This window comes from Silurus meridionalis, chromosome 4 (genome assembly GCF_014805685.1).
Source record: "Silurus meridionalis isolate SWU-2019-XX chromosome 4, ASM1480568v1, whole genome shotgun sequence".
Classification (NCBI taxonomy): domain Eukaryota; kingdom Metazoa; phylum Chordata; class Actinopteri; order Siluriformes; family Siluridae; genus Silurus; species Silurus meridionalis.
Genome location: NC_060887.1, coordinates 13,787,654 through 13,804,614, shown reverse-complemented (window position 1 = coordinate 13,804,614; position 16,961 = coordinate 13,787,654). Strand labels below are relative to the sequence as shown.

Sequence of the window (16,961 nt, the reverse complement as noted above, 5' to 3'; positions counted from 1 at the left end):
ATGAAATCTGACTTTAATTAAACAAAATACCAAACACATAAATCTTAGCATCATAAATATGAGTAACAGAAATGAAAATTCATCCTCAACATTCTGTATATGTTACACAGTACAATGTACAAAAGACAGACAGACAGACAGACAGACAGACAGATAGATAGATAGATAGATAGATAGATAGATAGATAGATAGTCAAGTCAAGTCAAGTCAAGTTTATTTGTATAGCGCTTTTCACAACAGACATTGTCTCAAAGCAGCTTTACAGAAATCAACAGTCAAGGTGAATAGTGTGCATTTACCTGATGTGCAAGCCGTGGCGATAGATAGATAGATAGATAGATAGATAGATAGATAGATAGATAGATAGATAGATTGATTGATTGATTGATTGATTGATTGATTGATTCCTGCATTCCTGCATTCCTGCAACGTTCTTTCCACCTAAAGAATGCCAATTGCACGCTACCTCAGTGCGACATCTCTGGCATTGTTCTGTGCGATAAAACTGCACATTTTAGAGTGGCCTGTTATTGTGGCCAGGCTAAGGCACAACTGTGCAATAATCATGCTGTCTAATCAGCATCTTGATACACCTGTGAGGTGGAGGGATTATCTCGCCAAAGGAAAAGTGCACACCCAAATTTAGACAGATTTGTGAACAATATTTGAGAGAAATAGGCCTTTTGTATACAAACAAAAAGTCTTAGATATTTAAGTTTAGCTCATGAAAAATGGGGGCAAAAACAAAAGGGTTCAGTTATAATTTTGTTTAGTATAAATACTATATATATATATATATATATATATATATATATATATATATATATATATATATATATATATACTGTATATTCAAAAATATAGAGACGATGACAGATTGATATGAAGATGATGGCATTTAATGTTAAAGGAACCTCAATATCTTAAATATCAATATAAAAATAACAAAACCATCACACGTTTACACAATTTTTAACACTTATTAAACTACACATAAAGAACACATTTTTGATTTATAGGACAGAAAATTAGCTCTGTTGTGGTCCATGCCCAGTCTCTTCATGTTACATCTGTTAAAAAACAAACAAAAAAATTAATAAAAAAATTAAACCATTAATGCATTAAGAACTACGAATATTAACTCACACAAGATTCAATAGATAGATTACAAATGTTTTACAATAGAAACATTAAAGAACACAATATATAGCAGTCACCTGAAAATGAATACTGGTTTAAATCAAGGAGAAAAAAGATGAAATGCTCTATAGCTCAAATTAATTCGATTTTCTTTACACAGTGCTATTTTGCCACATATTAAGATGCCTCACAAAGTTAAAATGACCTCCCAACCTAATGGCATCCCAACCAACAGTAGGAACGAGTTAAAAGTAAAACAAAATAAATCAATAAATTGTAGCCTATATTTAAAATGTTGCTTATATAAAAATAACAGTTTATTTGCCATGCATTAGTTACCATTATTATACATTATATTTTAGATATATGTTCAGGGTTTTTCTCAGGGTTTATATGATATATGTTCAGGGTTTTTCCCATGTGATCTGCAATCCCAATACTGACCATATTAATAGGTTATGCAATAATCAATAATCATTAAACAATAAACAGATCTGACTGTCATCCTCTTTGCAAAAAATAATTTTCTAATGGCTTTCATATTTTTTTGTAAAGTTCTTTGCTCCTAATTTGCTAGACCTGACAATTATTTTGATATCATTATATAAATATTAAAAAGCATTAAAAAAGTTATTTTAACTTATAGACAATTTTTTTTTTTACTATACAATCTGAATAAAAGTAGCAGCTAGCTAAACAATGCTTTCTGATTATTTCACCTGACTCTAGTCTAAACTAAATGATTCATAGGTAATTTACTTCACATTGTCATATAAATAATCTGAAATAATAAATATTTATTATTATTAAGGTTATAGGTTGCATATAACCTTATGATCTCATTTTGTAAATAAATTAGTAAATGAAGTACTATTATTTATAGTCTTCTTCTTCTTCTTCTTCTTCTTCTTCTTCTTCTTTCGGATTCTCCCATTAGGGATCGCCACAGCGGATCATCCGTCTCCACACCCCCCTGTCCTCTAGATCTGCCTCTTTCAACCCTATCACCTGCATGTCTTCCTTAAATGACATCCATAAACCTCCTCCATGGCCTCCCTCTATTTTTTCTTCCTGGTGGCTCCATCCTCAGCATTCTCCTACCGATATACCCCATGTCCCTCCTCTGCATATGTCCAAACCATCTCAATCTCGCCGCCCTCACCTTGTCTCCAAAACGTCCTACATGGCTGTTCCTATAATAAACTCATTTCTAATCCTGTCCATCCTCATCACTCCCAACAAAAACCTCAACATCTTCAGCTCTGCTACCTCCAGCTCCACCTCCTGTCTTTTACTTAATGCCACTGTCTCTAAACCATACATCACAGGTCTCACCACAGTCCTATAAACGTTCCCTTTTACTCTCACAGATACCCTTCTATCACAAATCACTCCTGCTACTTTTCTCCACCCACTCCACCCTGCCTGCACTCTTTGCTCTCTAATCTCACCACATATCACAATATCTTCCACAAACATCATAGTCCCTGGAGACACTACACTTCAAGGCTCTTCTCTGTTCTGGCACCGAGGTGGTGGAATGAACTTCCCCTAGATGTCCGTACAGCAGAGTCCCTGATTATCTTCAAACGACGACTGAAAACCTACCTCTTCCTGAAATACCTAAATTAGCACTTTCCAAGTTTGTGTCTTGTGTACCAGTGTAGATTTAGTCATTACTAGAGACTCAAAGCACTTTTGTACGTCGCTCTGGATAAGGGCGTCTGCTAAATGCCACAAATGTAAATGTAAATGTAAATGGAGACTCCTGTCTAACCTCGTCTGTAAACCTGTCCATCACCACTGCAAACAGGAAAGGGCTTAGAGACGATCCTTGATGCAGTCCAACCTTCACCTTGAACCACTCCTGCACCACCCTCACATACTTCTCTGCCGCACCTGACTTCCTTATACAATACCATAACTCCTCTCTCTGCACCCTGTCGTATGCTTTCTCTAAATCCACAAACACACAATGCAACTCCTTCTGACCTTCTCTATACTTCTCCATCAACATTCTCAAAGCAAATAATGTGTCTGTGGTGCTCTTCCTCCTTCATAAAATATGTTGGTTATGACAAAGGAAAAAAGCTTGTATAGTGAAAGAAAGCTCTGGATATACATGGAGGAGGTCAAAGATTTACAAGGTTCTTCTTTACCCTGCATTCATCAGATACACCATAAATACTTCTAATCCAAAGCAGGCAGATAATCATCAGTCATTAGGATTTTGTCATTATAGAAATGAAGAGAAAAGGCAAAATTTGAACATTTTTAAAAGGAAAAGCAACCAGACACAATCTGTGTGTGTATCTGAATGTACATTTTACTTTTACTTTGCTGAAACTAATATCAGATGTTGGTACAAGAACATAATAATTAGTTAAACATTAATTTCCTTTAAAAAGCAAGACTGTATAATTTTGTTGAAAAATTTTACACAATCACACACTCCAGTGCTCATGATATTTCTTACTCTGGTTTTTATAATGTTTTAATGATTTATAATCAAACACTTGTCACCCAAATGAAGAGGGGTTCCCTTCCTCATACCATCTAAGAGAGTTTTTCCTTGCCACTGTTGCCTCAGGCTGCTCATCCAGGATAAATACATGTTAATTTAAATATAAGTGAACTTTGCTCTATAAGTCTTACATTCTGTAAAGCTACTTTGAGACCATGTCCACTGTTAAAAGCGCTAAAGGAATCAAATTCAATTGAATTGAAAAAGCCCCCCTCAGCTTTATGCACTTTTGGCATCCAGACAGTTAATTTCTCCAAAACATTTTTTTTCATGCCTCTTGTAAAACTTCACTCGATGATATTTCTTTCTGACCTTGTGATCCAGTTCATCCCACAACAGTTCAGTAGGATTTATGTGTGGAGACTGGGCAGGCCATTCCATGATAGATAACACTCCAGCTGAATGCTCACCAACTAAGATTTATACTTCAGGTCATTGTCTTGTTGTATGAAGAAGTTGATTTAAATGACCTATAGTCCATATGGAGATGCATGGCGTTGAATTATGAAACTGTTGTATGGACCACTCAAGGGATTTGGTCAAAATGCCTGTGATGCTCCAGTGATCATGAAAATAATTGCGAGCTAGATATGAAGATCAAGCAGATCCTTAACAGGGCGAGGACATTCCAAACCAGATATAAAGTAAAAAAAAAGAGCATGAAGAGCTGTCTTCCTTATTGCTTAAAGAAGTGTGCTTCAAGCTCCTCATACTACATATTTTGCATTTACACTTACATTAAATACATCTGAGGCAAGAATTTTTTTTCTAAATGAAAGGCAAGTATAAGGCCTTTTATTTTATTTAATTAAAAATAATTAGGATGGTTTAGGATATGATTTGCCATTTGACTATTACACTGAGTAGAGGAGGCTTTGTTTAGCTTTGCAGCTACAGGGATCTAGTGGCAGGAACATGGCAGTGGAATTACACTGGCAATCAAGGGAAATGTAAAAAAAAAAAATAAATCAGGCCGCTATGTTCTAGGTTGTGTGTGTAGGCAGCTGAACGAATAGCCAAAAAGACCAACCAGAAACATTTATGGCATTTATACAACTGAACAGTTGTATAAATGCCCAGCAACTGACCCAGCAGGGGCATCTTAGCAGTGCTGGAATTTAGACTCATGACCCTCTGTTCAGAATTCCTTCAGTTTAAACATGAAACAAGGCACAATTATGAAACACAGATCAAGTGAATTTGTCTGAGATGCTAGTTTGAGATGCTAAAATGCTAGTTTTTTACACTGTGTATGTGTAAGTTCATTAGGGGCAACACTGAGGTTGCTGGAAATTGGACAAATTAGAGCCTTCTTTTTTTTTTATTTCATTTTAAACATTTTTAAATCGAATTATTGATCTTCGCATCCACAGAAGGGAAAAATTTAATTTAGCATTTTGTGGCGATTTTCGCTAAAGTAGATTGACTTGCTATATTTAAATAAGCTCGCCTGTTTTCTTTGCTCATAGCAAGTTACACTATACTGATTATTGTTTAATATAAATCAATTAAAGAATCAATATATAATAGACAGCATTAGGTATGACTGAGACAAATTAATTTATAGACATTGAAAAACGTGAAATGGCATTTGAAGTAGCTTGAAAACGAAAATGATTTAAGCATCACATAAAAGTAGAGTTTTGTTTTTCACTGGAGGAACATGACATTAACTTTCCTCAACTTCAATTTACTGTTTACATTTCAATATTTAAAAGTTAGGGTTTTTTTACTTTCACTTACACAACCCTTTTGGATACCATCCCAGTATCAGCCTATTACAAGATACCATGCACATACTGGCATGTTTTGCTTGGGTGGGAGGAAATTCGAGAACTAAAAGAGAAAATACAAAGACAAGGAGTGAGAACGTGCAACCCAACACGGACATTAAACTGAGGCCAGGGTCCAACGTTGTTTTCTGCAGATCTTCACTGCATATAATTTGTCGTCATATGTTGCAATCCAAAAATCATTTAAAAAAATATGTGCAAATGTCTATTTTAGTACTTTTGTAGGTTTAGTGTGTGTGTGTGTGTGTGTGTGTGTGTGTGTTTGTGTGTGTGACAGAGCATGTTTACTCTTCATTCCTGCTGTTTCTATGAAAATACAACAATAGCATTTTGTTCAGCTGTTGTTGTTTGTGCCATTGTCTGCCAGCTGACCAGTCTCTGTCTCTCTCTGTCTCTCTATCTCATTCTCTATGTATAAAAACACCAATTATCTTCTTACAAATACCAATATACTGTTAACATATAAGCATTAATGGTTTATGCTTGGTGTTTTTTCTCCCAAATAATCATTTAGGTTTTATATATATATATATATAAAACCTAAATGATTATTTGAATGGTTGATTATTTAAAGGATTATTTATATATGATATGTGACAAGATTATCAATGTTTTATATACATACAGTATATAAAACATTGATAATCTTGTTACAATGGCACCTGTCAAGGTTTGGGATTATGTTTTGGAAACCGCAAAAAATGATACACAAAAAGGAATGACTTTGACAAGAGCCACATTGCACTTTACTTAGGAGTGGTTTGAGGAAGAGTTCAAGGTTTTGATTCAGCTTCCAGATTTCCCAGAACGAGTGACATGCTGCAGGAACAAGGCCAATCAATGGAGGCTCCACCTCACATCTTGCAGTACTTATAAAATCAGTTTTTATATTTAAAGGTGAAATATTGTCCAAACTGTCAAAGTTATGTTCTTTTGACATTTAGAATCAGCAAAACACATTAGAAGCCCCATAGATACACTATATGGGCAAAGCAATGAGAAACCAGCTGGACGTACACATTGTTAATGCTCTTAAAAGAGAAAATCATATTATACTCTGTCTCATGGCTAGACCACAAAGTTGTGATGGACATGCAGTTACATGCATGCGACCCGATATGCTTAACATGAGTTCATCATGAATGTGTGTGTGTGTGTGTGTGTGTGTGTTTATAAATAAATGCCAATCTAAAAGGAACCTTATAGGAGGCTCTTTATAACCATTTAGCTATTAAATATAGCTGCAGTTTTGTTTTACTAATAAATAGAATAATTATTTAAGATCATTGAATACCGTAATACCAGTAAACCGTCACTGCCCAAATCCAAACATGCTCAAGCCACAAAACCAGTTTTAACCTGAGTTTAGCCCATGTATGATTTTGGAGTGAAAACAGTAATCCTATTCAGACTGATCCAAACATCCTCATCCTCCACGCAATGACCAATGAATGTTGAGTACAGATACAACAGTGACATAGGGGACTTTGTGCTAACATAATATTAATTTTCTTTTTATTGCTGATTAGTAAAGACCTGCTCACTTCGTTGGGATTTTCATATACAAATTCCTCAGATTTTTCTAACCACTCCCCAGGTCCCTGCTTCATAATTACACAACAGCAATACTCAGCAAACTGCACATGTCCAACAATAGAACTTTGAATAACTGTAATAACTACAATGTAATACAATTCTGCGCAATTATGAGGATTCTTTATCATTCCTGGTTGCATTTATGAGTTTGTTATCAGGTCCTTGATTAGCTGACTCAGGTGTGGCACTAACCCATATAATGACTAATCTCTGAAGCTAAGAAAATAAACATCTCAAATAAGGTATGTATACCCAGATGTTGAATTTGAAATCAAACATGATAATTATTATTATGATGTTAACTTTTTGGGAATTTCTTTGCCTCCCATTCCCTCGGTCTCAGGAGTGGGTTGGCAAATTATCTGGCCAATAATTAGTTATTCAGACCAATAAAAGTGACATTTTGGGCTCGGCCAAAACGGAGTGTGCATATTGATAATGAACATATTTCTGTTTATGTTACTAACAAGTTGGAATTTTTCTTAAAGTAAAACATTACTAATATAATTTTAGCTGCAATCAGCTCAGTTTCTGTAGACAGTAACAATTTATTCATTCATTACATTGTTGGGAAGAGACCGGAGCACCTGAAAGAAGCTAAGTCTTGTATTAGAGCAGTTAAAATGTAGTGCTTTGAGTACAATTCTCTCATACTGACCACTGGATGGCACATGGCACCTCATGGCAAAGAACTCTCTCCACAAAGGTGGCAGAGGCTATAAGAAGATCTGTAAAACCCTGAAACGGAGTTACAGTACAGTGGCCAGGATCATACAGAGGTTTTCCAAGATGGGTTTCACTCGGAACAGACCTCGCATGGGTCCATCAAAGAAGTTGAGTCCTCGTGCTGTGTGTCAGGTGTAGAAGCTGCTTAAAAAAACAGACGTGTGAGTGCTGCAGCATTGCTTTACAGGTTGCAGAAGCAGAAGGTCAGTGTTCAATGCTGAAACCATATGCCGCACACTGCAACAAGTCTGTTTGCATAGACGTCGTCCCAGAAGGAAGCTTTTTCTGCAGCTGGCTCACAAGAAAACCTGCAAACAGTGTGCTGAAGACGTCCTGTCCAAGAGCATGAATTACTGGAACCATCTCCTGTGGTTTAATGAGACTAAGATAAACTTGTTTGGATCAGATGGTGTCCAGCTTGTGTGGTAATGCCCTGGTGAGCATGGTGGTGGTAGCATCATGGTCTGGAGCTGCAAGTGTGCTGCTGGTACTGGGGAGCTGCGATTCATTGAGGGATTTCAACATGTGCTGTGGCACTCTGAAGCAGAACATGACGTCCTCCCTTCAGAATCCACGCCGAATGGCGGTTTTCCAACAAGATAACAACCCTAAACACAACGGACAAATTCTTTGCTAAGGAAGCTGAAGGTGATGGTGTTAAAGTGGCCAGGTATGTTTCCAGATCTGAATCCTATTGAGCACCTGTGGGGCATCCTCAAGCAAAAGGTGCAGAAGCACCACGTGTATAACATCCAGCAGCTCTGTAATGTAATTACGGAATAGTGGAAGAGGATCCCAGCAACAACCTATGCAGCTCTGGTGAATTCCTTGTCAAGGAGGATTAAGGCAGTGCTGGATAACAGTGGTGCTCACACAAAATATTGACACAATTTTGACACGTCACTTAGGGTGTACTCACTTTTGTTGCCAGCAATTTAGACTAGAATAATGTCTGTATGTTGAGTTATTTGTGTATATATTATTCTCATTGACTACTCTAAAATATATCCAAGTATTGTCCCTTAATAAGAAATACTAAAATAGTTGCTAAAATGTGAGGGGTGTACTAACTTTTGTAAAAGTGCTATAATAGCAATAAAAAATGTCGATTTTTATACATACTTGAAATGTGTACACATGAAATATTCATTCAGATGGGAAAAAATAATCTTTTGAGTATTTTATTAACAGATGTAATGCTTACTAAAACCTTTTCCCAAGCATTTGTATATTAGATATACACACAGGATCTGTATATTACATGTTCATTGTTTTGTTGAAACACCTTCAAACCACACATGTAAATCATTTGCATGATATATAGTGATATCGTGAAATACAGTATAAGCATTTTTTTTCTGTAGCATCAAAGCCATTAGCTTAAATCATGTAAACATTATAACAATGCGCAACTGTTCCAGAAATACTGTTGATAATATTTAGAGCACTAGCCGTGCGAGGCTAGCAAGCTTATTGCAACTGGGTTAGTTTCCAATGGCATGAATTCAAATGTCTGTGAAACTGTTAATACTGAGTATTCCTATTTTCATACTGACTGAGATCTGGATTGCGCAATGATGGAAAATTGAGTCCTAAAGTCAGTCAAAAAGAAGCTCACATCCTGCATAACACGAAAGGAATGTCCGTCAGGGGGGAACACAAGCAACAGGGATATTAAGTATTAGTGCAGTGAAAGTGCAGAAGACTGTGTGTATAACAGTAATGCATATTAAAAGCATAATACTGGACAGATTTTTTTTTTTTTCTCATAAAATCCATTAGATGACAAGCTGTTGTTCACTGAACTCTCAAAGCTTTCCTTTCATTTACTCAGCAAAAAGGGCAGAGGACTGGTAAAGGCAAAATCTGTGCAGTTTTTCCATAGTATGAAGTGTAGAGAATCTCCAAAATAATAAGCCATGTACAAAAAGAACTTCATTTTAAATACCAGAAAAGACTCATGCCTGCTTACTGGAGTAAGAGAAACTATGGTTTCCTTTTCTTAAAAAAAAAAAAAATGCTCAGAATGAGAGCACACGCTATATTTACACAATGTGACTCTGACCAGCAAGAAAACCATACAAAACATGACGTCACCATATTGGCATTTGTTCTGGTAAATGCATGACCTTTTCCAATAAAAAGGCTATGAACAGTCAAGGTAAGAGGCGATAGACGTTAGGATTTAGCTATAGCTTCTTGTGAAATCAAATAAGATCGTAAAAGTCACTGTAAATATGAGTGAGGTTGTACTGAATAAAGGTTGAGAACATATACTGAGTGCAATTTCTTTTTTTATTTTTAACAGACATTCACAAATTCTAACTAATTCCTATTAGAGACAAATCCACTAGGAGTGTATTAAAAGGTCAGGTGGATCTGAAGCAGCCTTAAACCTTTTGACAATTCTTCTACAAAGCTGCATGTTTTATTATAAAATTGATAAAAAAAAAAGATTAGTAAAGTGCTCAAAGTTAAATGAAATCTATTGGCTTTTGGACCGTATTTGTATTCCGTTTGTTACGTTAATACCTCTTTGCTCTGAAATTAACTGGCATCTCATCCAGTAGGTGTCCTCCAACCTTGCTCCCTCTGCTCACCTGTTCAAGGGACCCTGACCAGGACAGTGTGGCTACTGGAGACTATGACTGAAAGCACCTCTTCTCTAGCAGTCAACATTCTACAAGCTGAAACATCACTTTCTCTCATGTGATCCACTGGCTTCAAGGTTTATATAGAACAAGCACAAGGAGGGATGCAACGGCTATTGACTGACCATTATTTCAGCATCAGCACCAAACCAGCAGCAAATACATCATCTTCATTACAAACAAATGTCGACCTGATTTAATAAGGTCTACCAAGCTTACTGCAGTAGCTAAGTGTCATGGCTTCTCAGCCAAGATCTCTCAGTGTTACATTCAGGATGAAGCTCCTTCGTCATCCGAGCTCTTTCAGCATCCTCAGACAACAAAGAATACAAAATAAGAGGGTTGGAGAAGCGGACAACCCCGTGTCCCCGTTCTTTGGGATGATAGTAAGCCATCTTTTTTCTCGTTCTCCTTCTTTTCCATAGGAAGCTGGAGAGGGAAATACGCAGCTGAGCGTCTCACCAGGGCATTCCATGGCCAGCCATTTAGAAAGGACGTCCGACGTGAAGGTGAGCAGAGCTCTGGGTGAGGAGTGAATAGATGGGAAGGGCAAGGGATTTGGGGTTTCCTGGAATCTCTGTTTACACAAAGATAATGAAGATTCATTATAAGAACAGCTACATAAGGCCAAGTCATTTAATTGCTGCTAAGATACAGCTGGCAAACGAGTCAAGAATCCACAAACAGCCAAGCAGTGAAAATAAACTAATTTACATTTTCTACAAAGTATTGCGGCAAAATCGCAACCACTGGCATTTATACACATTCGAAAGCTTTGCTTCTTTACAGACACGATGCATCGCAAACGTAATTCTGCAGTAGATCAGATTTTATTGCTCAAGAGTAACTTAATAATAAATAAACTATAATAGTTGATAAACTTTAATCTTAAAATAAGTTCCAGGTGTAGTTCCAGAAGTATAGCTAATTTATTTTTTATTTCTATTCCATTTAATTAGAGCAGTGGCAATAATAACCCTCCATTATTCAAGTTTTGATAAAATAAAGTTAAATATAATTATTTTAAATCTCGATAATGAGAACAGCAGGCTTATAAATAATGAACTAATTAATGTACATTGTTAATGGAAACAGGAATAAAAAGTGCTGGGCTTTTTGAACCAATTATTGAAATTGTATTAAAATATTGATCATTGATTAAATATTGATCGATCAAATCATAACTGGCAGGGAATGGGACATTTTTTTTTTACATTTCAAAGGGGCTTGGCTTAAATAAGTCGGGGAAGCCTTTGTCTTTCACGACATTGACGACAGACTAGAAAAATAATGAATTCCACAAGATGTCATTCATACCCCTTTCCAAATGGTATCGAGTGTATAGATCAATTCACTGATTATGTCATGTTTCAAGTGAATCCGCTCAATATGCTTCAGGAGCTGCTTCCAGGAGTCTGACAGGAGGAAGGCTGCACTAAACACACAACACTAGACACACACACACACACAGAAACAAACACACATTTAGAATAGTTTGAAACGGTCAAAACTATACCGCAGACGAAATGCAGAATGTTATCTACAATGAACAGGCCCATATTTCAGAACTAGCAGTGATGGCTTAGTATATTTGATATAGATTAGTAAATTGTTTGCTAGGTAGCGAGTTTGCCATTACTACTGTATTCACATTGCACTCCCGTTCCAATATTATACATTAAGCAAGTTCTTGGAGGTTTGTCTTTTGCTGCTTTATGGCTTGCATGTTTTTGTTTGTTTTAACCACCAAAATTTAACGCAATTTAAATCATTGGAGCTGCGTACAAAAAAGCAAAGGTAAACAACTGGTGGTCATGTGACTCTGACACACCTTGTAACCTGGCTGATTTACTGCATGTAGTAATATACAGTATATACCAATGTACTACGCAGTAATAACAGCATACCAGTATAAGTACTAAACTTTACCTTTTCTTGTCACTTGAGTGGTACTTTCTAGACCATGGGGTTTTCAGATTTTGAAGTCAAAGACCCTTAAATTGTTAAATAAATTACATGTTCCCCTTAATTTTGTGAACATTATCCAATTATACAGACATTCTATTAAGTATTTGGCAAATAACTGAGCAACGTCCTGACCTTTCCATCGAACAGTTTATTTGTGATTCATTTTGGGCCTCATTTATCAATATATAAAGTTCTATATGAAAATAATAAATACAAATGCCAGCTATATTTTGTAAATGCTGGTTTCCTCTACTTGTATATGTGATAAATGGCAATCACTGACAAGCAATTTGCATTAAACTACTCCCACAAAACTCTTATCATAGTGAAAAGTGTCAATTGACCACTAAATGGACAAAAATACAAATTTCTTAAAGACAGTAGTGTGAGTTTTGACACTGTGCAAAATACACAGGTAAAAATAAATATATATTAAATACTAAAATACAAAGAGCAGTGAACAGTAATAAATCTGACCAAGTCAATATTTGGTGTGACAAGCCTTTGCTTTTAAAAAGTCCCAAGTACAGCTTGGGCAGTTCTAAAAGGAAACTGGTTGGTAGGTTTTACTGAGCAGTGTGAAAATTCTGCCACAGTTCTTCACTATTCTGACTGTGAAACTTTGAACTTGAAACTTTGCCTTTTTGCACAACACAGCACGCTTCTATTTGTTTTGGGGGGGGTTTGTTTGTTTTTTACAGTTTTTCTCAGTTGCTTTGGAGCTTATGTCAGAACCTAAATGAAATTCTCAAAACTACTTGTTCAATCTCCATATCATTTACTCACTTGTGATCATCATAAGAACATTTTTTGTTGCTTGGATCAAACTGTGAATGCTTTTGTATACTCATTTAATCGATTGTGTACAAGTGTCTACTGTTTCCTACGTTATTTCTTGATTATGTCATGTCGATCAAAATATATTATACTAGTTTCACCTGAATAGTCCCAACCCCCAAAACATCTCAGCATCAATTCATTGCATAAGTCATTGAATGCAAAATGGTTAAACCAGTGATCAGAATCTGTCATTTAACATTTTTATTTCACTTTTTTTTTGTAAATGTGACTTGAATTGATGAATTGTGTAGATGAATCTTGATTGTCAGTAATGAAGGAGAATGAATGGCATCAGATCATCCAATAATCAATCGGTTCACTAAAACGGGTCAAAGGTGAATCTTGTGAACCTTCAATTGGAGAGTGAATACAAACAGAGCAAAACAAAGAATTATACATTCTGAAAATGGATGAACAACTAAGAAACACACGAACAAGTGTACAGTACAGTAAAAGTGTGAATCCTGTCTGGTCTCTTGCAATCAATATAAATCAAATATGCAACAAATAAATTAATTTGTGCTGCTGAAATTCCAAACAGAAGGAAGTCAAATTTTGTGCATTTTCAGTCACTGTGATCCAAACCATAGTTTATATCAAGAAATCCTGAAACTGTGTGCCATCATACTGACAACATGACTAAACATTTTGATGATCTTGTTTGTGAACAATGACAAAGGGATTTATCATTCTGATGGGTATGACATGTTCATTGACACAAATACTTACTTTTAAAAGATGACCTAAGGATTTTGAGATTTTGCAAGAAATCCAATGTGTTGTGCTGTTTGTACAAATTGTTTTGAGAATGCATTTACTGGTTTGCAAATATTGAGGATGATTCAAAAATGTAATGTAAATGTAATGTAAAATCTTGCTTTTTTTTTACTGGCATACAAAAATGTTTATGTATGTTTTATGTTTGCTTAATAAATGATAACAGATAGCTGAGATGCAATATAAGGTGCTGACGTGCAATAATCGGATCCTCACTTAGGTGTTCGCACTGTAGGTTGTAGCTTTTACATCATTAATATTTGCAAAAAAAAGTGAGTGCATTCTCAAAACAATGTGTACAAACAGCACAACACATTGGATTTCTTTCAAAAGCCTGTACTTTTCCCAAAATCCTTAGTTCATCTCTCAAAAATAAGTATTTGTGTCAACGAACGTGTCATTGCCATCAGAACGATGAGTCCTTTTGTCATTGTTCACAAAGAAGATCATCAAAAGTCAGTATGATGGTGCAGTTTCAGTATTTTTAGAAATAAACTTTGTTTTCGATTACAATGATTGAAAATGCACAAAGTTGCATTTCCTCTGTATGGTATCTATGAGTTTCAGCAGCACAAATGTATTTATTTGAGTGCATATTTGATTTATATTGATAGCAAGAGACCAGATAGGATTCACACTTTACTGTACTATAATAGTGTATTTTCGTTTCCTGGTTGTTCATCAATTTTTTAGAAATTGTCATTCAAGGTTTTGCTCTGTCGCTAATTAAAGGTTCTTCATTCTTGAAATTCAAGATTCATCCACACAATTTATCACTTCAACACATTTACAGTACAACAACTGCTTTAACCATTTTGCATTCAATGACTTATGCAATGAATTGATGCTGAGATGTTTTGGGGGTTAAAACTATTCAGGTGAAACCGATATAATATATTTCGATCAACATGACATAAACATCTAATAATGTAGGAAACAGCAGACACTTGTACACAATCGATTAAATGAACGCACCAAAGCATTCGCAATTTGATCAAAGCAACGAGAAATGTTCGTGTGATGTGCGCAAGTGACTAAATGATGTGGAGGTCGAACAAGTCGTCGAATTTCATTTCTGATCTGAGAAAAACGCTGCAAATGCAACTGAGAAAAAAAACGTAATCAGCTTTGCATTTGACGCATGGGTTTGTGCATGTTTTCTCCATGGTTGCATGGATAAAACTGTTCTTGTGTGTGAATGTGTGTGTTGCGCTACATCGAATCTCATCCAAAGTGTATCCCCCTGCCAGGTGTTCTTAAGACGGGCTCAATATCCATTATTGTATTCCAATGTTCACTTCATGCACTTTGACAGGTACAAGAAAGACACCAAAGGAACAAAACCATCGTATTCTTCAAGGTGACAAGGCGAGGTCCTGTTTAGTACACACGTGCTGTGATTGAAACCTCACAAACAGGACACACAAACACAAACTTCCTTACCGAGTCTTCACACTGTGTGCTGTCATTAAAACGGTGCTGCACGTAGTAGTTTCTGGGAAACACTTGCAGCTGCAATGATACGAAATGAGCATCGTTAAGTCCAGTGTCTGACCTCACACACATTCACTCAATCATCTGAATGCCCCCCCCCCCCAAAAAAACACCACACACACACAGCCTACAAGCTGGGGCTTTTAACGCAGGCAAGAAAGAAAAGACTCACAAATCCGCTCTGTTCTTCATGTCTGATGGACTCCTGCAGATTGCTGACAGCGTGCAATTCATCGCACGCGCTTCCTCGAACCGTGAACACCGATAGAAGCAATAAAACTGCAGGATAAACACAGAGGCTTTCAGCGCACACGTCTTCTCTAACACGTGTCTTCACACAGGTCCGTTTTTCATCCAGGCACACGCTTTTCCGCTCCTCAGCTCTGGGAATAGGGTTACATGTAAAAACGCGACATGTTGATAAAGCTTACCTGTTGGTAACATGCTTCTACCGGCGGCCCATCCGCTCTGCGCTTTTACCCATCATGCTTTCGGAGGTGTTTTTTTTTTTTTTTTATGACGTCTAGTTTTATGACGAGCTCAATTTTAATGACTCGATCATTCCCGAGCCGCTCGCATGTGAGCAACTGCGAAGTTATGTCCTGTTCCCGAGCACACCTCTTTTCTCCTCCCTCCCTCCCTCTTTCCCCCTCTCTCTTCCTCTCTTCTCCAGAGTCGTGCTTGTGTCCTGCCTTTCTGGTACTTTCCACACTCTTTTCGTTTTTACTTTCACTCTTCACCTCTCTCTCTCTCTCTCTCTCTCTCTCTCTCTATACCCCTTTCTCCGTCTCTCTTTCCTTTACTTCTCCTTCATCCAGCACTGTCCTAATCACAGCAGCTCCCTGCACACTTCTCCTTCTTTTTCCTCCCCTTTCACTTTTTCAAAGAGAAAATTAGTCCTCCCCTACTCTGCTCTCTCTCTCTCTCTCTCTCTCTCTCTGTCTCCAGTTGGACAGGCCTGGGCATGCACTTAGGCCTTCTGTTTTCCATTTCATCCCCCTCACTGAAATGGTTTGTTTTATCCCATGGGGTCAGTGACTAGGAAGCAGTGTGCTTGTTAGTCATCTCTCTGTGCTTAGTCATTCTAGAATCCGTTCTCTTTGTGAAGTGACCCAATTTGTTGACTACATACTGTAATTATGCACCCCTGTTGAGTTGACTTTTAAAAACAATACCCTTATGCACACTTCCACTCTGTGTTTTTCTTTTGTTTGGTTTCCGTTTTCACTTTCGGAAATAAAGGAAACAAAATTGTTTGTCTGGTCACTGGTGTGATTGATATATGGAGAAACGTTTTGGGATGCTTGACTTTTCCATTCATATGTGTTTCTTCCCTGAAACTGTTACCACAATGTTGGACGTGCACAATTTTATAGGATGTCTTTGGATATCGATTTTCCCTTTACTTGAACTTGGAGACCCTGGTTGGAGTGGGTTGCAGTGGAAGATCT

The 16,961-nt window shown here is 36.7% G+C and overlaps 1 protein-coding gene across 2 annotated transcripts; it reads right to left on the bottom strand.

The window, feature by feature from the left end:
• Positions 1-878: 878 nt before the first annotated feature.
• On the bottom strand, positions 879-16,407 carry zgc:174888 (uncharacterized protein LOC558116 homolog). Of its 2 annotated transcripts, none has more exons than XM_046847187.1 (5): positions 15,942-16,407; positions 15,683-15,789; positions 15,460-15,528; positions 11,749-11,880; positions 879-1,071 (listed from the first exon to the last, which is right to left on the bottom strand). In XM_046847187.1, exons 1-5 carry the CDS (start codon positions 15,952-15,954, stop codon positions 1,066-1,068), a joined length of 327 nt encoding a protein of 108 aa, XP_046703143.1. In that variant the 5' UTR covers positions 15,955-16,407; the 3' UTR covers positions 879-1,065. The 2 variants fall into 2 exon arrangements, with proteins under 2 accessions (XP_046703143.1, XP_046703142.1); XM_046847186.1 differs by lacking the exon at positions 879-1,071 and adding an exon at positions 10,057-11,008 and having other exon boundaries at positions 15,942-16,396.
• Between the last annotated feature and the right edge of the window lie 554 nt (positions 16,408-16,961).